At 36.2% G+C, this 24860-nt stretch overlaps 1 protein-coding gene across 7 annotated transcripts in view; it reads right to left on the reverse strand.

The window, feature by feature from the left end:
* Positions 1 to 24860, reverse strand: part of RCOR3 (REST corepressor 3) — a 50705-nt gene that overhangs the window by 11847 nt on the left and 13998 nt on the right. For all 7 annotated transcript variants that reach the window (XR_003679411.2, XM_024133807.3, XM_028488479.2 and 4 more), the window contains 5 exons: positions 24383 to 24507; positions 23547 to 23625; positions 13395 to 13613; positions 8371 to 8448; positions 96 to 153 (listed from right to left, as the gene is read on the reverse strand). Coding sequence is in view for 6 of the 7 variants with exons in the window: in XM_024133807.3 (XP_023989575.1) it covers positions 96 to 153; positions 8371 to 8448; positions 13395 to 13613; positions 23547 to 23625; positions 24383 to 24507 (559 nt within the window). In the remaining variant the exon portion in view is untranslated. The remainder of the gene's footprint in view (positions 1 to 95; positions 154 to 8370; positions 8449 to 13394; positions 13614 to 23546; positions 23626 to 24382; positions 24508 to 24860) is intronic.

Consider the following 24860-nt stretch of genomic DNA (forward strand, 5'->3'; position numbering starts at 1 on the left):
GATCCATTTCTAAAGGAAGGGAAGAACTATGGTAGTCACCTTTCATGACAAGTTAAATAATTATTAACAACAGTAACTGCTTATCTTTAATATACCTTGCACTGCTAGAAGCTGCTCCTCTGTGGTCCAACGGGCATTAATTTTCTGATTTGACTACAAAATTAAAGAGAAGTTTCCTAATGAGGATATGAAGACAGACATTTTTCCAAAGTGCTTATTTTTTTTTAAACTTTTCACCAAATCACAGACAAGAGATTACTAAAACTCTGATTTATGAGGATTTCATTTTTATAAGAATTAAAAAATATATTCTGAATTACCTTTTACCAACACAAAAAGATAATGAAAGGGAAATGTACCATTTTGGGAGAATGAACAACATTTGCACTTATACTCTAGGCAGAGATATCAAAACTGAGAAAAATCTATTAATCGCCCATTTTCCAACTACAATGTTCCTATCATACGTTACAGATGTTAATTTTAGCCTAGTTTTAAACATTTAAGAGACTTCCTTTTCTTCAGAGAAGGATCTGTGACTCTCTCTAAAATTTCTTCTCTTCATATTTAGATTAAACTTATCCTTACTCCATCAAAAACAGTATTGCATAAATTAACATAAAACTGTAGATCAGGCCTATGCCCTAAAATGCTTCTTTAAATTTCTAAAGCAGAGAGTGACCCACTATAAGAATAGATTTTCCCCCCAAGACCTCCTACATTCTTTCCAGTAGTTTTGTTTAACAAATTTCTAAGTTTAAGATTTTTACTATGGCAGCATTACAATATCAAACACCTAACCAAATTTCACTCGTGTATACCCACTGCTGAGTAATCAAGAACCTTTGGCAGTAGATGGAGGGACAGAAATAAGTATACCAGCCTACAGAGGTTTGCAGTAGAAACTGCCCAGATAAAGTGGCCAATGTAATACACGCACATGCTGGGCAAAAGAGTAAGAAAGGTTTCCTCTGAGAAGGGGTGTTTAGGTCTTATCTCACTTGTAGTCTTAGCAATAAGAGTTTCCACAGTACACAGCAGTTCTGGGTAACACCAACTTTCTCACCATGAGTGAAGAGGTATAAGCAAGCATTTGGAAGAAAGAATGAAACAAAAATTCAAAAAAAAATTAGGAGAGAAGAAAGAAAAAAGTAAAAAAAACACCTATAGTAAAGGAGGAAAAAACCTAAAACACAAAGCACTGAATTTCAGATGATGAGATTATAAAGGGATAGCAAGGCAGGCCAGGCAAAGCCTGGATAAGCCTCCAGATTAGGATACTGGTGATAAGGTAAAGGAATAACGGTAAACAGGCAAAGAGAAAGAGGGGAAATAGGACATACAGAAGCAGTAATAAGGGTGAACCAAGGCTAAAAAAGTGAAAAGAAAAAGGAGATGACAGAGGAAAAACTAGCAATTAATCCCCCAAGAGGAGTAACAAGAATGAAGTTGGAGCTAATATTTGAGTTAATACCCAGGCAACCTGATGCTACCGTGGCTGTGACAGGTAGACAGAAGAGGCCCTTGGTACCCAAGGATAATTGGTACTGGAACCTATTTAAAACAGGTCCAAATATTTCAGAGTAAATGGTTAAAAAATAAAGGGTTGATTGTAACTTGATCTGAAATATGAAACTAAAATTTAGGAAAATTAGTTCATTAAAAAATAGTCACTGATTCCACTTACATGCTTTAATTTTATTTTTTGGCATACGTCTTCTGACTATACAATGCTATAACAGTCTCTAGCTTTGCAATTTACAACATGAGCATAGCATATAGGCCATTTTTGTTTTGAAGACTTCAACAAATTTCTCTTAATTCTTTGTTACTCAAATTATTCTTTTTTAAAGTGCTTGTCTCAGTCACCATCCTCTTTTTTTCCATTGATAATTCTTCTAGATACCTGTTTGTCAACAATTTTGCAAGCAATTAAAGTCATTCTCGTGTACTTTCATAGACTTCATGAAGTTTCACATCTCTTGCAAGGCTTACAATTTCATTTTGTATTTGCATTGTATTAGCAAGAGAGTAAAAGAGAAGGATGTTGCTGTGATGGATGGGAAGGATAACAGCTAGAGTTAACTAGGGAGAATTGGTGAGTAGAGCCTAATTTTATAGGTGCTCAATTCATTAGTGAATATTTTCTTATTTGGGAACTTTTGCTTCTCCATGTATCCCTTAGATTAATGAACATTTGGATAGTGAGGATCTCTTGTAATACTACATTGCAAGTTGTTCTTAGGATTAAAGTTAGGATATATGTAGAAATCTAGCACAGTGCCTTAACAGCAGAAATTGATCAATCGATGTTTGTTAAACCTGAAAGGCATAAACTGGAGGAAAAGGTGTCATTAGTGAAAAGGGAACAAAAGGTGAAAGAGAAATAACAAGCACTATGAAGACTTATTTTCAGCTTACAAGCATATCAGGAGATGGGATGAAGACAAATAACTATTATTAAAATTAAAAAGTACAGAGTATACTGGGGATTCAAAGATGAGAGGGAAAAGTCAAAGTGATTAGAATAGGGAAAAAGGAAAGTTGAAGGGACTGGAGTCTGACATGGGCTTAAGAATAAGAGAAGATTCTGAAAGGGAAAAATGAGGAGAAGGCATACCATGACAGGGAACAAGAGGATTTTTGCCAGGAAGAAGTGATAAATAAGCCTGGAAGATTGGTGATACTTAACTAAACCAAAATACGGTAAGGACCACTTTTGGAAGTGCCATAAAAACCAAGGTTGGTGAGTTCCTACTAGATTTAATAAGCAATTGTGCTGGGCGGGGGGGTGTGGGGGGGTAAGGAGCAAGGGGAGAAGGGTAGGATTATGAGCAGAATAAGACTTTAAGCCTAGAAAGCTGGGAGAAGGGTGATGCTGTTAAGGATTTAGGATTTGGGAGATGTGGGAAGGCAAGGCTAAGATGAGGAATTTAACTTGGGATACACTGAAAAAAGGTATTAGGCAGGAGGCTAAAACAGACTCATCTATTCAAACACTTTTTTTTTAAAGTGTCTGAAAAATGTTTATGAGGGAAAACAATGGAGTCATCTTACTAAAACCAGCCTGTGAATTTTTTTTTTTTCCTCCCAAAATTACTCTTGAAATGTTCTTACAAAGGTAGCCACGGAGATAGGCACAGTCTCTCAAAAAGTCCACATAGCCAATTATTCCTCCAGCATTGGAATGGGCCACTAGTTTCTCAGTTAAATCCCAGATGAAGCCTGTGGCTTGAATTTAGGATAGTACTGAGTGAAAAATATAAATACTTATTTAAATACTAGACTATCATTCAGTTCAAGGAAATGCTCAGGAGGCATATGGAAGCTAAAACTGACTAAAGGAATGGTGAATTCAGTTTCCAGCTCATAACTGCTCACTCTGGGGCATACACTCAATAAATGGAGTTTAGGCAGAATTGCCAGTACTATTGCATTTGATATTACTAAACAGACTCTCTCTTTTTTATTTGGTTGATAGCTACGGTTGAATTTATGTCATTTAAATGTACATATGATATGACTTTAATATAGCAAAGTGATGAGACTGTATATTTCCAAACAGAAGAGAAATGCATTCTGAGGATAAAAATTTGGAGAATGTCTTTATTTATGTAGAGAAAGAAAAATTATGGCTGAGAAGGGAAAATAATAGTTATAAAAGAGAACATAACCTCTCAAAAGTTAGAGGAAGAAGGAGGTCATCACTATGTGAAGGGCTCAGAAAAAGGCAAGGGAAATGAGTTAGAGCTGTAGAATTTGGTCATTAGCACCAATATTAATCTTCAAGAAGACGCTTCAGTGGAAAAATGCAGAGGGGCAGTTAAACTGTATGGAATTTAAAAGTCTATGTGTTACAAAATGGAAACAGTGGAAGAAAGGGTACACTATAGGAGAAAGAATCAACATTTAAAAAATACATAGGATTCCTTTAAGTTATTGACTTTTATATTTTAGACCCAAGAAACTTTGGTAGAGATTTGTTTAACTTAAGGAAAGGACAACTAGACTATATCTAGGAATCTAAAACTGTGTGGTAGTTATGGTGAGCTATGAGGTACCACTGAGAATATTTTGCAGCAAACCCCAGTATGAAATACTGTTGTTTTAAAAATAATAAAATATTAATATAAAACAATCCAGTACATAATAGTAACGATAATAATGCAGAAGGCCCCAAAGAGCCTTCTAGAACAATCTATGACACCCTTAGTGAATTCAGCATCTTTACTACATCCTTCCCCTGCTAAACTGTCTTCACATCTTTCCCATTTTTGTCAGTAGTAGATTCATACTACCTCTGACTTGGAAGAGTTAGAAAAGGTCACCGCTACTCAATGTTGAAAATTCCATCCAACATCTATAATGAAAGGATGTCACACATCTATGCATGAAAATACCCACAGACTGGGAAATTTCTAGCTTCAAAAAGCACTCCTTTTTCAGTTTCTTCCTTCCTAGATTCATTAATCTCCTTGCCCCCCACTTACCTCCTCCCACAACAAATCAAAGCATAACCAAACATACCACCGCTCCCCACAACACTCTCACATACTTTCCAGGAGATACAGTAACCTCTACTTTGCAGTGTTCTCTAGATTTATCACTTGCTGTCCACTCCTACAACTAATACCTGACACTACCCAGTACCCGTTTACCATTTACTTTATCACTCACATGCTTGGTATTTTAGCAGCTCTAAAGTTTCTAATGTATCTTGTAAAACACTGCCAGGATACCTTTCCCAAAATAAAAATTTTGCATTACATCCTTCCTAAATTGAAGAAGCTATAGGGCCTTTCCATTTGACTTAATTTAAAAGGCAAACTTCTCTTCCTAGCTTTCACAAAGACTTTGTTTTCACAGTGGTCTTGCCCACTGACCTCTATCACAAAGAAGTCCCTGTTAAACTCAACCTTATTAACATCTCTCATACACCCTGTGCATTCATCCTCTGTAACCAAGTTTGCCTTCCCAAGTAGACAATATGCTTCTTGAGAAAACATTGTTTTATACTTCCACTGAATTCTCAATAGTAATTAGCACAATAATGAGCACATAAGAAGTACTCAGGGAATATCCAGTGCTTCTATTTTTCCCCACTGTATTTATATTTGAATGTACTGCTCAACACCAAACCATTGTTCATGTTATTCCCTTCACCTGCCCTTTTTGTATGTGCAAAACTCCTACTCATCCTTCAAACTTCAGCTGAAACTTCCCCCTCTAGGAAGTCCTCCCTGATTACCCTAGCTGGAATGAATAATAGCCACTTGTTTTCCTAAGATCTTTACTTATAAATCTATAACTTTAATCAGTTTGTCTTATAATATCTAGACTATAAATTCTTCTTTTAAGGAGTAGATGGAAAAAATCTACCCCTCCTTCTTTTTAGGTGTTGCCTCTTTCCCCGACACACAGTGCCTAATGCAGTGCCTTACATGAAACAGGTGATCATAAATACTTAGGGAAGTGAATGGACTTTCTTCACCAATATTTTCCCTAAATGAGTGAAAATAACAAATACAACCAAATGAATAAGTAAAGCATCTTAGTAACTGTTTACTTCCAGTTGAGTTACATAATTTAGTAGCCTATTGTTTAAAAGGTTAATAAAATTCTTTTATTAGGTATTGGGGAGAAATTTTTTAGGTTAGGTACCAGCTAACCTAAAGGTAAGGGGATAGATTGCATGATTTTTCAAGGTCTTTACTATGACTGTTAAATCTAGTGTTTTGAAATATATCTATTCAGGTTGCTCTCCCCTGTAAAGCAATAGGAACAATATGATAAATATAAATATATCCTGGGCATTTTCTAGATGATAAAACATACATACATTTTTCAAGTCATGTGAATTCAAAATCAACCTCAAAGTAATATACAAACGTCAGTGTATGGATTGTAGTGTGTTAAGATTTTGATTGTTTCATTTTGATCATTATTTTTACAATAAACCAAGAGATGTAATAAATGATAACTTCTAAACCAGTAACTGCATTTATTAATTTTTAAATATTTTTGAAGATTTTTTTTTATGTGGACCATTTTTAAACTCTTTATTGAATTTGTTACAATATTGCTTCTGTTTTATGTTTTTTGGCCACGAGGCATGTGGGATCTTAGAAATATTAAAGATTTTTTTTTGATGTGGACCATTTTTTTTAAGTCTTTATTGAATTTGTTACAATATTGCTTCTGTTTTATGTTTTTTGGCCACGAGGCATGTGGGATCTTAGCTCCCCGACCAAGGATCGAACCTGCACCCCTTGCACTGGAAGGTGAAGTCTTAACCACCGGACTGCCAGGAAAGTCCCCCAATAACTGCATTTAAATGTGAGAATCTAATATACACTTTTACTATTTTATGAAAACTTCCAAAAGTAAGAGGCAGCATGGCATTAATCTAGGACAGCATGGCATTAAATTGGACTCTAAGCATCTGAAATATAGCCAGAGTTTCACTATTTACTAGATGTGTGATCTTGATCAAGTCAGTTAATCTCTCTGAGGCCCAGCTTCCTCATGTAAAATAACAGCATTTACTTCATCTACTTCTTTGGCCTTATGTGATTATCAAAAGAAGCAGCATATAGGAAAGTTATAAATGCTATTGTACTTTCACATCTTACTTTATATAATGTTAATGAATGAGACTATTCTGCAATTTTCTGGAAAATTTGAGATTAGAATTTTATTTCCTTGAAAATTTGGTAGACTTTTTCTGTAAAGTTGTCTTGGCCTGCTGTTTTCTTATGCGAAAAAATGTTAATTGTTCCTTCAGTTATTTAATGGTTATAAATTATTCAGTTTTCTTTCTTTCTTTCTGTATGCGGGCCTCTCACTGTTGTGGCCTCTCCCGTTGCGGAGCACAGGCTCCGGACGCGCAGGCTCAGCGGCCATGGCTCACGGGCCCAGCCGCTCTGCGGCATGTGGGATCTTCCCAGACCGGGGCACGAACCCGTGTCCCCTGCATCGGCAGGCGGACTCTCAACCACTGCGCCACCAGGGAAGCCCAGTTTTCTTTCTTTTTAAGACACTTTTGGTAAGCCATATTTTCCTAGGAATTTCTAAGTTTTGTTTAAATTTTCAAACTTATTGGCATAAAGTTCTTCAAGATATTCCCATAATGTTTTCAACATCTGCTATATTTTTTAATTTAATTTTTAAATTATAAACTCATAGGCATTTAAAGTTTTTTGCTTTTATGCATTTTATAATGCATAATTAAATATTAAATTAATTCCAATACAAAATTTAATTTTTTGTCACAATAACATAACATAAAATAAAGCAGTATTCTTTGTATTACACTATCTTTATTTAAATATCACTAGAATATTTGTCAGTTTACCTGGGGGTTTGGAATGAGATATTAGTCTACGTATATTTCATTCTTTTCCATTGCCTGACCTTCTTGAAGGAGACTATTCAAAACAAACAAAAACAACTTCCTTCATAATGATTCTTCCTTTCTGAAAGATTCTAATGAGTAAGATGGCATATGAAGTACTACTCTTCTGCCTCCCCCCATCCCCTCATACATATTTCCTTTGTAGATATTTCAGTCAACCTGTGATTTGGGGGAAAAAAACATCCCATTAAGACCAAGTAGGATTATTTGATTATTACATACATAGAAAAGCAAGTCCAGGATATGAAGCATAACACAGGAGTCTTCAAAAAGAGAGAGAAAAGAGAAAAGACTTTATAATAGAAGCTTCTGTAAAAATATGTGATTGGATTTTATGAGCATTTAAGTACATCCTTAGTCATCACAAATATAAAAAACATATTAAATTTTAGCTGAAGTACAAGTAAGACTTGAGAAAATGGCCAATCTATATCTTGTTTTTGGATTTCATATTTTCCGGGATATGAGTATAAGAATGTAAGTCCACCTACTAAAATCCTAATTGGAAACCTGAGCCAAAATCCAAATACACAAAATTAAAGTAAAATTTTGTTAAAACTGTTAAAATGAGCTCTTTTTCTTGTGATCTTTTCTTCCTGTTACCAATTTACACAGGTAGGAAAGGGCTTTGAACAAACACTGCTCTAGACCTAAAAATGCCCTGGCTTGTTCATTAATGACCTTCTACTTTCACATGCACTGCGCCTACTAGTATCGCTATTTTCCCTAATTACTTTGCTTGATAGGAACTGCTAAGGACAGGAACGAAATGATTTAATGTAAATCATTAGCCAAGTCTCAAGAGAGTAACTATCTAAATGACAGAGACATAATAAATTATCCATATTATAAAACCTTCAAAGTATTAACAAGTAACCAAAATAGTAGTTGAACACTGGATAACTCAAAGAACAAGGTTTCACTGTACTTAGCACATGTACTATTCAATAACATACCTCAGGAGGTTTGAATTCTTCAATTCCACCTTCCATTTTCTGTTTAAGTGCACTGTTTACTTGCTTAGCATTCTGAACCTTCAACAAAATAACCCAAAATATTAATCAGATCATCTACTTAGGTGAAGTTTTGAGTATTCAATAAGTGAAAAGGATATATATCAACACCTGTTAAACTGAAGTTCGTGAGGATAGGACACTTATCACACTTAGGGTGTGATACAACACTCATTCAAGTAATATACACATCAACTATATATATATATCTAACAGACTCATAAATCATAGTGTTTGAATATCTGTAACAATGTCTCTTATAATCCAAGACAACTGGTACATATAGGGATTAAATTCTACCAATATTTCTCATTACCATAATGCTTTGATCAAATAACAATTATTCTAATAAGAATAATAATGATGACAGTGGATAATATTTATTAGGTGTTTATTATGTTAAGCATCATCGTTGGTGCATCATATGTAATAAATCACTTAATTCTCATAACTACTCTGTGAAGTAAGTACAATCAGTTCTGTTATAACCTGACATATGCATTCTCAAAAGCCACTGTACTATGCAAAACTGCACAATAAAAACCATAGGACTTATGGGGAAAAGGAGCTTGGGACACAACACTCAAAAACTTCATCAGTGACACGTAAGACAGACACCTAATAAAAATGATAGCATAGTTTTTATACATTCTAAATAGTAAAGAAATTCACAAGTGTTACAATAAAGATGATACTTTACCTTAAAAGGTTGCTTACGTAAGTGGGTGTCAAAATAACTGCAATTTGTGAGTCATTGGGAAGTGGTAGAAGAAGGGTTATTTGAAAACAGATAAAAAGTTTTAACACCAGATGTGGATGTGGATGGCACATAACACACAGTGAATTGAGGTAGCTGGTATACATCTGAAGTGTGTGGGCATGTACTCAGCAAGACGTAGTTTTTTCCTAACAAAATTCACATGTAAGCAAATGCAAAAGTCACATTATGTTCAAATTGTTCCTTAGTATATCAACTGTGTTGGAAAAAATTCATGTTTATAGCAGAACTGATTCTATTTCTATTGTAACAATTTAATGATGAGGAAGGTAAGGTACAGAGAAATTAAGAAACTCCCAAGCCTATAGAAATAGGAGGTAGAACCTGATTTTGAACCATGCCAAGTTTTAAACTACTATTCCACTAGCAATCTTGTTAATCTCTACCTAGAATATTAAGGGTTAGGATTTTTTGTTTGTTCATTTGTTTATTTTTTTCTATTTTAGTTTTTCCAGTATGGACAATCTGATATTTATAAAGTGATGTGCAAAATTTTTTTTCACCTGAGATCTTAAAAACAAAGCTAAAATGTATAAATCTAGGTTGGTTCAAATGCAGTTAATTGATCAGCCACGTTAGATAGATATACAGAGATAAAATGTGAAGTCCCAGTTTTTAGGGATTTCATAGATTAGTGGGGAGATAAATAAATATAAAAGTATGATAAGTGCTAAAACACCTAACGTAGTCTTGGAGAGAGAAAGAAGAGAGTAAGTGTGTTTGCATGTGTTAGCAGGTGTGGATCATGGGGAAGATTAGGGAAAGTTTTCCAGAGGAGATGACACCTAAATTGAGTTTTAATGGATTAATAACAATGAAGCAGGTAGACAAGATTGTGGGGAAGGAATGTCTTCCAGGCAGAATAGCATTAGAAAGACACGGCAGCCCTAAGGCAGCGGCAAGCAGTTAGGCTGGGGCCAGACCAAAGAATTTGAATCTTGCCTAAAGATTGAAGGAAACCTTAAGCAAGGGAGCAACATAACCATATTTCACTTTTATAACGATAATTCCAATAGTAATCTGGAGAATAGAATGGGGTGAAGAAGACAGAAGTTAATGTAACAATCCGAATGAGAAACATTGAGGACTTCGATTTAAATCGTAGAAATGAAGGGGTGGCGGGGGCTGTGGTGCACAGAGACAGGTTAAGGAATAACCTGGAAACAAAATTAAGACGTCTTTGTAAACAACTGATTGTGGAGAACTAGGGAGGAGGAAGAATCAAGGATAACTCTGGTTACTGGTTTGAGTAACTGAGTGTACGTGGTGCTATTCGCCCAGACAGGGAATGCAAAAAGAGGAACAGATAATTAGTGGGCACGGAAGAATTCAGTCTGGACACTGCTTATGAGATGCGTCTGGGATATAAAAGTGGCAGAATTTACAAATCCAAGAGTGCAAGTCTTTACTATGTTACACATCAAACGAATATCCAAGAAAGGAACTTAAAGCTTTAAAAAAGTTCCTTTATAAAAATCAACAGGACTTCCCGGAGTGGCGCAGTGGTTGAGAATCTGCCTGCCAATGCAGGGGACACGGGTTCGAGCCCTGGTCCGGGAAGATCCCACACGCTGCGGTGCAACTAAGCCCGCGTGCCACAACTACTGAGCCTGCGCTCTAGAGCCCATGAGCCACAACTACTGAGCCCACACGCGCCGCATCTACTGAAGCCTGGGCGCTCTAGGGCCCGTGCTCCGCAACGAGAAGCCACTGCAGTGAGAAGCCCGCGCACCGCAATGAAGAGTAGCCCCCACTCGCCGCAACTAGAGAAACTCTGCGTGCAGCAACAAAGACCCAACACAGCCAAAAATAATAAATTTAAAAAATAAATTAATTTAAAAAAATCAATAAAAATAGTCTTAAGTGAGGTAGTAGTGAAGTAGTAGTGTTGAGGATTAAGTATGATTACAGGTGACTGAGTATATTTTATTCCTTCATTACTTAAAAAAATTCTGCGCACTTTAAAAATATCACAGGCAAAGTGTTTCAGAAGTTCTCTAAAGAGAAGGAGTGCTATGGGTTGGAAGATGGGAGTCTTGCACACAAGTATGGTTCGACTAAAGGCAAAGCACTCAATCAAATATATACTATGTATATACTTGAGAGTCCAGGGTCATATAAGTCAAAACAAAGGAATTCTAAGAAGGAAGAAGTGGTTGTCAAAAGAGATAAGAACCAAGAAGAGGGCATTAGACCTGGCAACTTGTTCATAAACAATCTTAAGATAGCTTTTTCAGTGGCAGAATTGGGATGGGATGTAGGGCAGAAATTAGATTGGGAAGCCTCTGAGAATAAGTGGTAAGAAAGCAGAGTAAGCTAATGTGGTAGATACTTATTCAGGAAGTTTGCTGGAGAAGAAAAGAGAAATATAAAAGCAGTTTGGGTGAGTAACCAGGGTCAAGGGATAGAGAAATCTGAATGTTTGGTATAGAGAAAAACTATCTTGGTCCATACTACCCTGTTGCAAGGTTCTTACATTATATGTGAAGTGGTATAATATTAACTCTAAGGATGCACATTGTAATATCTAAGAAAGGATGACACTGTAGGCTAAGGATGCATATTATAATCCCTAGAGCAAATACTGAAAAAAAAATACGAAGAGATAAAGCTGTAAATAGGACCACGTTATACCTCTTTTAAATCCTTCAGTGGTTTCCTAACTCATGATGAATTTTAAATTTCTTAACATGACCTTCCTATAAATTCCTGTCTAGCTCTGCTGTAACCGCTAAAGGCAAGTGGAAATTAATGAAGAGCTTTAAAATGAGTCATCTGGGGCTTCCCTGGTGGTGCAGTGGTTGAGAGTCCGCCTGCCGATGCAGGGGACACGGGTTCGTGCCCCGGTCCGGGAAGATTCCACGTGCCGCGGAGCGGCTGGGCCCATGAGCCATGGCAGCTGAGCCTGCGCGTCCGGAGCCTGTGCTCCGCAACGGGAGAGGCCACAACAGTGAGAGGCCCGCGTACCGAGAAAAAAAAAAAAGAGTCATCTGGATTATACCAGAATTTTAAAAGGATAACACTGATAACAATGTGTAACATACAGCTGAAGAGTGATGGACAGCAAGGAGAATCAACAAGACAGGGACTGTCAGATAAGAGGTGATAAGGGCCTGAACAAGGGTAGTAGGGATGAGATTAAAAATAAGGGGATTGATTTAAAGGAAATTTCAGAGAGGAAACTCACATAACTTACCACTTATGTCTGTGTGTGTTGGGGGAGTGATAAAGGCAAGGGATGAGTCAAAGATGATTCAGATGTTTCAACAGACAAGGAACACAGAAAGAAATCTTTGGGGAGTTAGATGAGATGTCTAGCTCGTAGCTGGAAATGTAGCTATAGAGCTTGGGAGAAAAGCCACAGCTTGAGAAGTAGACTCAGAAGTCACTGGCAAATAGTGTAAGGCTGGTTAATTTAAAGCAAGAAAGTACAGACTTAGAAGAGTACCTAAAACAACAAGAGAAACAAACAAATAAATAAAGGAAAACATGACTGAGAAAGACTGGAGACCTAATAACAACCATTAATTGAGTACATATTATGTGCAAGGCAGTGATGTTTTAAGCACTTACCATATACTACCTTGGTTAATTCCTCCCAAGCAAAATATTATTATCCTCTTTTTGAGATGGGAAAACTGAAGTTGAGAGAAGTTAAACAAGCTCCTCTATGGTTGCACAGGAAGTAGACAGTGTAGCTAGGGTTAGAACTTAGGATCACTGACTCTAAAACCTAACTTAACCACTACCTGATTATGATAATGATACTTTTAAATAATACTGCTGCTACTACTACTGGTGATAATGATGATAATGAAGAGGGCAGCCATTATTCACTGAGCATTCAAAATGTGCCAAACACTGCTGAACAATCTACATGTATTATCTCAAATAATTCCCAAAAACCTGTGAGAGAAGTATGATTATTATGTCCAATTTTATAAATAAAAAATTGAAGCTTATAGAGACTTTATTATTTCCCAACATCACAAAGCTAACAGGTAGCAATGCTGGGATTCAAATCTAGAAAGACAGAGGCATCTTATAACTTGGAAACAAGGTAAATAAAAAAACAAAACTTATGTAAATGGGTGGCTGAGAAAATCTGCCAAAAAACTTGAGTTTACTGTGATAAAAGTATATAAGCAAAATAGATAGAATCATCAAAAATATGATTTTTATAAAATACCTGACGTTTTAAAGAGATCAGCTCCATGTCCAGTTGCCTCAGGATGGTGTTGGCTGCATTGGGGCTACAGGAAACAGCTACCACATCTTCCTGGGTTAAATACATGCCCTTAGGTGGACGGCACTTAGAACGCTGAGAATGATGGCGGTGTTGTAAACTCTGATATTCTCTCCTCCCAAGTCCAATCTTGCTAGTTTGGACAGGTTGGTCAGTATTACCCTGGAAGAATAAAGACAGAATAATAGGTCATTTGGTTTTTACAAATGTATAAACTGAAAGCAGTCTATTACTAGTAGAAGTAACAGTTACACTAAGTACACCTACAAAATACTTCTAACCAATTATATTACATATGAGTCCAAATTCACACACACACAACAACTCATCAATTAGGGGGAAATGAGCATATAACATAACGTATCTTTGATTAATCCACTCAATAAAATGTTTGGTTTCTATGCTCAGAGGACTATGAACAAATGAAAAAATAAGGTGGACTCTAAACTATTTCTGTTTGCTTCAAGATTTCAAGATGGGATATATTTTCCCTCAGCAATAAAGGGGGCGGGGGGAAGCTATAACTTATTAAGTGCAAAGTTTTAAAGAAAGTAAAAAAAGGGGCAAATTAGGAATCATGACATGTAGCAAATTAGACAACTGGTAGAAAAGAGGTAACATTTCATTCTCACTTTAGAGTTGTTGAAAGAGAACTATGCCTTCTAAAAATTAAAAAGGGCATAGTATTATTTTAATCCTAACAACATTTCTAAACTCCAAGTCTATTTATCTGTGAATAAAATAAAGTTCAAATTTGCATTTTGGAAGAGGTTAGAAAAGTTCTAACAATGATCACCATGAACTCTTAAGGAGGATTTCATTATTACTTGCAATATTCTTAAAGTGTGATGTAAAAATACAATGTTATTCTGTGTTTCTGAGACAGGAATCCATTAGAAACTTGTGTCCATTAGGCTGAAGGCTATTTCACTGAATAGACTTAATAATCCAATTCTTTAGAAAAGAAACTCCAAGAAAAGTCACAAAATAATTGTAGAGTGAAGTATAATCCACTTTGTTGCTTAAAACTCAACTCAAAGCAACACATGGCAGATTTGATGTTCAGGGAAACTCCTCCCAGTATAGCACTTCTAAAATTGCTAGATCAAGTATTTTTTTTTAAAATAAATTTATTTATTTTTGGCTGCATTGGGTTTTCGTTGCTGCGTGTGGGCTTTCTCTAGTTGCGGTGAACAGGGTTCAAATTTGCATTTTGGAAGAGGTTAGAAAAGTTCTAACAATGATCACCATGAACTCTTAAGGAGGATTTCATTATTACTTGCAATATTCTTAAAGTGTGATGTAAAAATACAATGTTATTCTGTGTTTCTGAGACAGGAATCCATTAGAAACTTGTGTCCATTAGGCTGAAGGCTATTTCACTGAATAGACTTAATAATCCAATTCTTTAGAAAAGAAACTCCAAGAAAAGTCACAAAATAATTGTAGAGTGAAGTATAATCCACTTTGTTGCTTAAAACTCAACTCAAAGCAACACATGGCAGATTTGATGTTCAGGGAAACTCCTCCCAGTATAGCACTTCTAAAATTGCTAGATCAAGTATTTTTTTTTAAAATAAATTTATTTATTTTTGGCTGCATTGGGTTTTCGTTGCTGCGTGTGGGCTTTCTCTAGTTGCGGTGAACAGGGGCTACTCTTTGTTGCGGTGCATGGGCTTCTCATCGTGGTGGCTTCTCTTGTTACGGAGCACGGGCTCTAGGCACGAGGGCTTCAGTAGTTGTGGTGCACGGGCTCAGTACTTATGGCTCACGGGCTCTAGAGCGCAGGCTCAGCAGTTGTGGCGCATGGGCTTAGTTGCTCTGTGGCATGTGGGATCTTCCTGGACCAGGGCTCGAACCTGTGTCCCCTGCATTGCAGGTGGATATTTAACCACTGTGCCACCAGGGAAGTCCCTAGATCAAATACATTTTAAAAATCTTTTAAATTCATTTCTGAGCTGGCAGAGAGGTGAGGAAATCCCTCAGACCAGAAATGATGAGAAAGCAGGAAACCAGAGGGATAAGCAAGGATGCAGGAGCTGACATTTGCCTAGGCTTCAATGGACAACAGGTGCAGGGCACAGGAGTTAAAGCCAGAACTCTGTAAGGGGACTCTATCATTGTGCAAAGTAGGAAAAGTGCCCCTGCCCTGCAGAGGGAGAAGATGATTAAAGAAAGTCATGCCTACTTCATCTTTGGCCAAAAGGAAAGGAAAGAAACCAAAAAGTCTTCCCTAAGAATCCCTAACCACAGGCCTATATATTCAGGCAGGGTTGGGGACTAAATTTATAGGAACTGTCTGGCCTGAAAAACCCCAAATTGAAAATTTACTTTGAAGTGTCTCAGGCTGGTAGGGCCTTCAGACAGTTAGCAGAAGTAAAGGCAAACTATCCTCAGAAGAATGCACTGTAAAACCAGGTCTCAAAAATTTTCAACAAATATGTTCTAAGGAAGATGAGCTCACAACCACAAACTGCCAAACAAGCCTCATGAGTGAAACACACCAGAAAGCAAACAACAGAATTATATCTGCAAAGATGACAAATATTACAGTTACTAGGTAAAGAGAACACAATAAATGTGTTATATGTGTATAAAGAAATAAAAGAACTGAAAATATGGAACATTCTTATAAGAAATGAGTCTATCAAAACTGACCAAGCAGATATGCAAAAGCACCAAACAGAACACCTAGAAATAAGAAATATTATACATAAGATTAGAAACTCAATGGATGGGTTACTTAGCCGATCAGACAGAGCTCAAAAGAAAATTAGTGACTTCAAATGCACATATGAAAAAAATGCCCAAAACATAGTACAGAAGTATGGAAAGACAAAAGGATGGAAAATATGAGTGGTTAAGAGACATGTGAAAAGTCCATTACATTTCTAAAAGAATTCCCAAAAGAAAGAATAGAGAGAATGAGGGAGAATCTATATTCAAAGAGACAACAGATGAGAATTTCACAGAACTTAAGACAGGATTCAGAAAGTACAAATGAATCTGAAGCAAGTTTAAAAAAAGAAATCCATACCCAGATACATTAAAATGAAACTACAGAACACTAAAGACAAAGAAGAGATCATAAAAGCAGACAAAGAGAAAAGCTAAATTACCTCCAAAGGAATGGTAACTAGCCCGACAGCAGACTTCTCTAAAGCAATGACAGAAATCAAAAAGCAGTAGAATAATTTCTTCAAATAATATCTGTCAACCTAGGAGTCTAACCCCAGCAAAACTAAGTGTTCAAGAACAAGGAAGGACATTTTGGACATTCCAAAACTGACTGTGTTTACAATCAACAGACTCTCACTAAATTAACCTGTAAAAGATATACTTAAGAAAAAAGAAAAATTATTTTCAAAGAAAGTTCTAAGATTCAAGAAAGAATGATGAGTAAAATTAATTTTAAGCATGTGGGTAAATCTAAACTAACCCTGACTATGTGTTTAATATGAGATACTTTAAAAAATAAGATGTAACTAAAACTTGGCAAAAATAGCATATAAATCAAGAGGATAGTGGTTGAAGTCAAAGCAGCCTAAGGGTCTTATATTAATCAGAATCCCATTAAAAACACCAATATTAGGCTTTAAGTTAAATATGCAGGATAAAATTTCCAGAATACACAGTAAGACTACAGAAACATTCCAAACTAGTAGACAGTTAAAAAAATAAAATCAAACAAGAGATGGATTCTTAATCCAAAAAGAAGGCCATAAAGGAGGGGAAAGAAAACCAGAAAAAGCAAGTCAAATAGAAGGTAAAAATAAGAAAGAACAAAAATACAAATATCAATGCCATGACTGGTATATAGGAGCTAAACTCTCTAGATAAAATATAAAATCCAACCTATATGCTCCTGTAAGACATATACTTAAAATGTGAGGAAATAGAAATGTTGAAAGTAAGCAATAAAGATATACCAGGCAAACACTTAACAAAAGAAAGGTAATAGAGTTATATCAGACAAAATAATCTTGAAAAGTAGAAGACATCAAAAGAGATGAAAGGGTCATTACATATTGATAAAAGGTTCAATTCAACAAGATAAAACAATTTCTATACACCTAATAACAATAGCTTCAAAATATAACAAGTATTATTTCTCAATAATCCATCAGATAAGCACATAAACACCAACTAAAACAACCCTAGCAAGTAGGCAAGCAGTAACAGAATATTGATTTCAAGCAGATAATTGACAAGCTTCAATTAAGACACATAAAAAACCTGTAACCAATAATTAGAGTATGTATTACTCTCAAGCACACATGGAAAAACATTTATGAAAATTTGACATTCTAGACTTGGAGGTTTTAAAACATATCCTCAAATTCCTCAACATTCTGACCACTGAGAAGTGGGACTCTCTCCCATTCTCCTTGATTCTGGACCAACTTTAGTAACTCACTTATAACCAACAGAATGCAGTAGATTTGGGGATGATTACTTTGGAGAAAACCAGCCATGGTCAGAAACCAAATTACTAAGGGACCACCAGGCTAGAGAGGAATGCTAGCTAACAGCTAGTATATCAACTACCAGTCATGTGAGCAAGTCAAAAACCTTTAATAACATCCTACTTGATGCTGAAACATAAAAATCATTCTCTCTAAAGTCAGGAATAAGATAAAAATATTTGCTATCATAACTTCATTCAACATTATACTGGTGATTCTAACCAGTTCAGTAAGGGAAGAAATAAAAGGTATTACAAGGACAGAAAAGAAATAAAACTGCTATTATTTTCAGATAATATAAACCTCTATATAGGAAATGCAAACTAATCTATAAACAATTAAAGATTTCATTTCTCTCCAGTTTATATGTAGATTCAATGGAACATCAAGTAGCACTTTCCTACTTTGAAGTTTGAGAGCAAAAGTCCAAAAATAGCCAAGGACTTTCACCTTTAGAAGTACTACCAAGTAATGAGACTCATCCTAGCAGCTATCAAGACTTATTATAAAGTTATAGTAATTAAGACATTGTGTGACTGACAAGGGATATATAACTGACAAGAGAAGCAGACTAGAGAGCCATACATATATAGAAACCTCATCTATGATGAAGCTGACATGGCAAACCAGTTGAAAGAAATGAACTCACTTCCATATTAGAAAACAAATAAATAAAAACGGGTCTCGGGCTTCCCTGGTGGCACAGTGGTTGAGAGTCCCGCCTGCCGATGCAGGGGACACGGGTTCGTGCCCCGGTCCGGGAAAATCCCACATGCCGCGGAGTGGCTGGGCCCGTGAGCCATGGCCGCTGAGCCTGCGTGTCCGGAGCCTGTGCTCAGCAACGGGAAAGGCCACAACAGTGAGAGGCCCGCGTACCGCAAAAAAAAAAAAAAAAAAAAAGGGTCTCTATCTCACAACATAAACAAAACCTAATTACTGAAAGATCAAGGACTTAAGTGTAAAAAACAAAACTTTAAAACTTAAAAATTTTATACATTGTCTTTAAGAAAAAGACAAAACCAAACCAATAGATAAAAAACAAACACAAATAAGCATTAAAAAAAGACACAATAATAGACAACAAACAGATGGAAAAATAATCAGCCTTATTAGTAATCTCATGAATGAATTGAGAACACAATGAGATACCATTTCCGGTTATCAGATTTCTAACATCTTGAAAGTCTTACCACATAAAGTATTGGCAAGGAAGTGGATAATGAGTACTCTCATAGCCCAACAGAAGCACATCAAATGTAGAAAATGATTTGCCATTACCTAGGAAAGTTAAACATGGTTATACCCTAAAATAGAGTAACTCTACTCCAAACAATCCTAGGGTATTATTACTCACTAAGTCACTGCTGGCATTTTGGTGGAACAATCTGTGCTGTGCATTTCAGGAGAGCTGGCATCCCCTTCCCATTATATGCCAGTGATGCCCATCAACCAAAAACACATCCATAATTTTTAAATGCCCTTTATGTGAGTAACACTAAACCTAGCTGAGAACCGCTGTCCCAAAGGAACTCTTATATATATGTATACAGGATGTGTTCTTATCAGTATTGCTCATAATAATAAAAAGCTAGAAATGATGTCCATTAATTAGAGAGTGGTTAAGTTGTGGCATATGCATACAACGGAACACTGTAATGCAGCAATGAAAATGAACTGCAAAAACATGTTGGACAGCAACAAAAAAATGCGGGTAGCTGAACACATACAATATGATTCCATTTAAATCAAGTCTGAAATGTACAAAACTAAATGTGAGTTGCTCAGAGATACATAACTTTGTGATAAAACTATAAAAAAGGGAGTGAATAATTGATAAATTTCAGGATAGAGGTTCCCACTGGAAAGAAGGGAGGGGTGCAATAAAGAAAACATACACAAAGGACTTCTGTTTCTTGAGCTCAGTCATGGACACACTGGTGTTTGTTTTATTATTATTCTTTATGTTTTACTATTATTCTTTAAATTGTACATAGTCTATGGTATGTATAGTTCATAATTTTTAAAAGTTAAAAATAAAAACCTTTCCATATAATGTGTCAACAACATGCAGAAGCAGCTATAAAGATGTGTGTTAAAGGCAATGATATAGTATCATTCCCTGCGTGGTGTCCCTATCATCTGTGAAAGAACAGAGAAATGAATGAAGCTGCTGACAAACAGTGCCAGCCTCGGACCACAACCTTGCAGTATGTTTTTAACACTTTTTAACTTTTACTCCCCTCACTATATTTGCTAACAGGATGAGATCACAGGCAAACAAAAGACCAAATGTGTAAGTACCATCTCGCATAGCTGGAAAAAACAGTATTCCACATACATACATTTCCTACATAACTAAACCCAAATCCCTAATCTCTCATATTTGTACAGTAATTAAGAATTAATAACATATATTCTCATCTGTTAAAATAAATCTGACTGAAAGCCTACTATCTACCAGGCCCTGTAGTTAAGACACAATTCTTGCTCTTTAAGAGCTTACCACCCAGGGATAGGTAGGCAGGTGAGGGGAAACCAGATGTAAACAAGTACCACTTAGCTCAATGAGTACTGCAATGGATTTAAAGAAAACTAAGGAGGTGGTCAATTCAACATAAGGCACAGGAGAGTTCATAGACAAGCTACATGCTGCAGAGTTATGAGGAATTTGCCTGGCAGATTTGAGAAGAAAGGGAATTCTAGGAAAAAAATGGACCAACAAAGAACAAAGGCTGGGGGAACTAAAACACTTACCTGAAACTCTCTTAGTAATGTGAAATAAGCGGGGTGGGGCAGGGAATGCCTAACTAGAAAGACTGTTTTATCCTATGGACAAAGCCATGGAAGGGTTGCAAACAGTAAATTTGGTTTTAAAAAGACTGCTTTGGCAGCAGAGTGAAGAATGGACTTGGAAGGTGTGGTGCAGAGTCTGGAGGCATGGAGATAAGGTAAATTAAGATAAGACAGAAAATGTCAGTAATTCAGAGAAGAGATGAAAACCTAAAAATAAGGCAGTCACCTAGAAGACCAAAGAGAAAAGAACAAAATTTACAGTTATTTGAGAGAGAGAATTAAAAATGGTAATGACAAAATGAACAGAGTAATTGAGGAAAAGAAGTCACTAAAACTGAGACACAATGGTTAAAAAGGTAGACAGGAATCAGAGAATGGTATTAGAAAGCTCAAAAAGAGATTTTCAGAAGAAGGGAGGGGTCAATAACTTGAAATAATACAGGAAGCACAAGGAGAGTACACTGGATGTGGCAGTTAGGAGGTCACTGCTGACCTATCAGCAGTTTCAGTGAAGTAAAGGGACAGAAGTCTGACTGAAGCAAACTCAAGAGTGAAGTAATGCTAAGGAGGATAATTCTTTCTAAACTGGTTGAGAGATAGTCATGCTTTTAAATGAAAGACTGGAGCTTACTTCTGGGCTGCAATGAAAAGGTTGAAAGTACGGCCAACAGAAGGTCCTAGAGGTAATATGAAGGGATAAGATAGGTCAAACAAGCAGTGAAATTATATAGAACAAGGGGAGGGACCTATCGTGAGACAGAGGCATTCAGCTCAGACTGTTCATTCAATAATTTCATATTACTGGATTTGTGACATTTTAAAAATCTGATCCTATCAAGTCCCAGCAAGGAAGTGGACAATGAGTACTATGTGAAGTGCTAGGGCATACCAGATGTTCCAGTGTTACTGAGGCCCTGACTTCAAAGAGTTCACAGCTTAGTGGGCAAAAGCGGGCAAAATACAATAATTTTAATATAACATCCTAAGTGTAAATATACTCAGATAAAAAGGGTAGTATGGTAGCACAGAGGTTAGGGGAAGGGCTGGAATTTAAGGGCATTCCTGCTTGATATTTTCTCCATGAAGTAGAAAGTGAAGTTATCTGCTACCTTTTTTTAGGGGAGTGGAGAGGTGGTAGGTGATGTGTAGAAAAGGATGAATGTTCAAACAGTTGCTTACATAATAAATTTTATTCAAGATTTATTATGTACTGGGTATTGTAATAGGTGCTTTTATACATATTACCTCTTTGATTGTCAGAACAAACCTTTTAATTTTACCAATGGAAAAAACAAAATTACAGGTTAAAAACTGAGAGGTGCTAAGGGCTACACTGAGATTGGAAACTATTCTTTGTAAGTAGCAACAATGTACATGATCGTGCAATTTTCTCCTGCTACACCAGACCAAGAATAGCAACTGATCCAGCATTGTAGGTTTATAGGGTTAGAGAAGGAATAGCAGAGGGTGAGAGAAACGGGGAGTCAAAGATACCGGGAAGAGAGCAACTTAAGTAATTGGTCATTTGGTCTATGGTTTAGGGAAACAAGGAGACTTGGAAAAGGAATGAAGGAATCTGAGAACATTTAGCAGTACTAAGAAAATCAGTAAAATATCAAGTTTAAGAGTAGGATTTATTAAATTTCATTGATGAAAGATGACAAGGGCCAGAATGGGCCATGGCATTGAGTTCCTTAAGAGGAGGAATGGGAATCATTATATTGGATGAAGTCACATTCTCCAAATTTTCAATGTTATTTTCACTATTCCACAGCTGCCAATACATCACAAGCCTTTACCCATCAACATTTGGTCTATTTTTTTTCAATTATGTAATTCCTTGCCTTAATAAATGAGCATGCATATCAATTTAAAACTTTTCTTTTTAATGATTTTAAGTCATCATTATTATCATTAAATTGAGGAATATGAGTGCTCTTCTAGCTGGGGATTCTTCCATCTCTTCCTTTGATGCAGCTTTCAATTTTCACTGCTGTCAGTATACCTGGTACTAATTAATAATTTGTTATAACATGGAATAAACTAAATGTTTCCCAAGAATATTCAGGAGAACCATCTGAGGGTGGTTCTACTTCTTTTCTATGGATTAAAGAATAGGCATTGTGGGATCGTGCGGAGTTCCCTGGTGGCTTGGTGGTTAGGATTCCGGGTTTTCACTGCTGTGGCCTGGGTTCAATCCCTTATTGGGGAAGTGAGATACCACAAGCTACCTGGGGCAGCCAGGAAAAAAAAAAAAAGAATAGGCATGGGGACTTCTCTGGTGGCACAGTGGTTAAGAATCCATCTGCCAATGCAGGGGACATGGGTTCGAGCCCTGGTCCAGGAAGATCCCACACGCCATGGAGCAACTAAGCCCATGCACCACAACTACTGAGCCTGTGCTCTACAGCCCTCGAGCCACAACTACTGAAGCCAGTGAGCCTAGAGCCCATGCTCTGCAACAAGAGAAGCCACTGTGATGAGAAGCCCGCACACTGCAATGAAGAGGAGCCCCTGCTCACCGCAACTAGAGAAAGCCTGCACGCAGCAACGAAGACCCAATGCAGCCATAAATAAATTTATTAAAAAAAAAAAAAAATAGGCACCGTGGCAGGGCTTTTATACTTCGGAGTGGATGAGATAACCCCAAAATTACTTAAATCACTGGCTAATTGGAGTTCTAGATGTTACCATTTTTCCAAAAACCTCCAATTAACATTGAAATTTACTACCTTTTAACCCATTATATAAAAACGTTTTTCTTAATATGAAGTACTATTCGTTTTTTGGAGTGGATTTGTGGAACAATTATAAGCACCCTAATGATTATCATTACCTCTTTCTTGGCTTCTTTTTTGGGATCATAATCACTATCGTTTCCATCCATTGGGTGTGTTTCTTCCACATCATCATCACTGAAAAAAACCAAAGATTAATAAACTTAAATTCACTTCCTTTTACTCTACTCCAGTGCTCTCATCAAACTGCAATATACCTGGCTAATAATTTTACTAAATATTCCCCAGGAGTTGTCCTTGGGAAGACGAGCTTTTATAGTTTAGATTTCTCTAGTGTTTAGAAACATTTACCCTTTTAGATATATAGAATTAAGCAAACATTTCTAGCTAAAAAACAGAGACCTAATAGGAAAGATATTTAGAAAGAAATATCATTTGGGAAAAAGAACACATTTATTAATTTGATATAATACTTATTTTCCAACTGGAGAACTGAAATAATAAATTATTATATCAAATTAATAAATGTGTTCCAAGTGGAGAATTGAAAAAAGGATCTTTTATACTACCAGAAAGATATAGCTACAATAATGTGGACCTCAGTTACTCAGATAACTGTGGAAAGACCATCTTCCAGAGAATATATTTCTTAATATATTCTAAATATATGTATTGAATACATCAGTACCAAAAGGAAGCATTTGTGATTAGTTAAATACAACTCACATATAACTCAGTTGCAAGGTTTGCTGGCTATGATTAACAGTTAAAGAGTTGAAGAGAGTTCTTACTATTAAGATTTCTGATCACTCAGTTCTTCTCGTCAGAGCAGAAACATGAATGTTTTCTGAAGCATTTACACTGTATTGTGATCATTGTTCTGCCTTAGGAAATACAAGCAATACCTGTAACTACATAAAGGCATTCAACCCACCTGTCACCCTGATTATGTCTATTGGCTAGTTTACGAGCCTGGCGATCCATCAAGCTTGTTCTAGATCGAGTTTTTTTCCAGGAATAGTAATATTTCACAAGGCTAGCAATTGTCTTATCTGGAAGCTTGAAAAAAAAATCATGTTAATGTCAAGCAAGTTTATTCATAAACTCTGATTAACAGAATGAATAATATTTCTATTATTCTTTGATACTTAGCAAACAAAAGCATAGACAAAAAATATTTTCCCAGGTACCTTTATGAATTATAGAGCTAAAAAATGCAGCTATAGTCATAGCACTCCAGCATACCTATGTCACTCACATTTCTAAATAAATATTCCTATTTATTCTGAGCAGGGAAAGGAGAGATAAAATTAAAATGATAAATGATGCAAATAGACTTAAGCTACAAAATAAAGTCTTGGGTATTAAAATGACTAATGATCATGCACTGCTTTGTCATACTGGCAAACAAG

Source organism: Physeter macrocephalus, chromosome 4 (genome assembly GCF_002837175.3).
Source record: "Physeter macrocephalus isolate SW-GA chromosome 4, ASM283717v5, whole genome shotgun sequence".
In the NCBI taxonomy this organism is placed as follows: Eukaryota; Metazoa; Chordata; class Mammalia; order Artiodactyla; family Physeteridae; genus Physeter; species Physeter macrocephalus.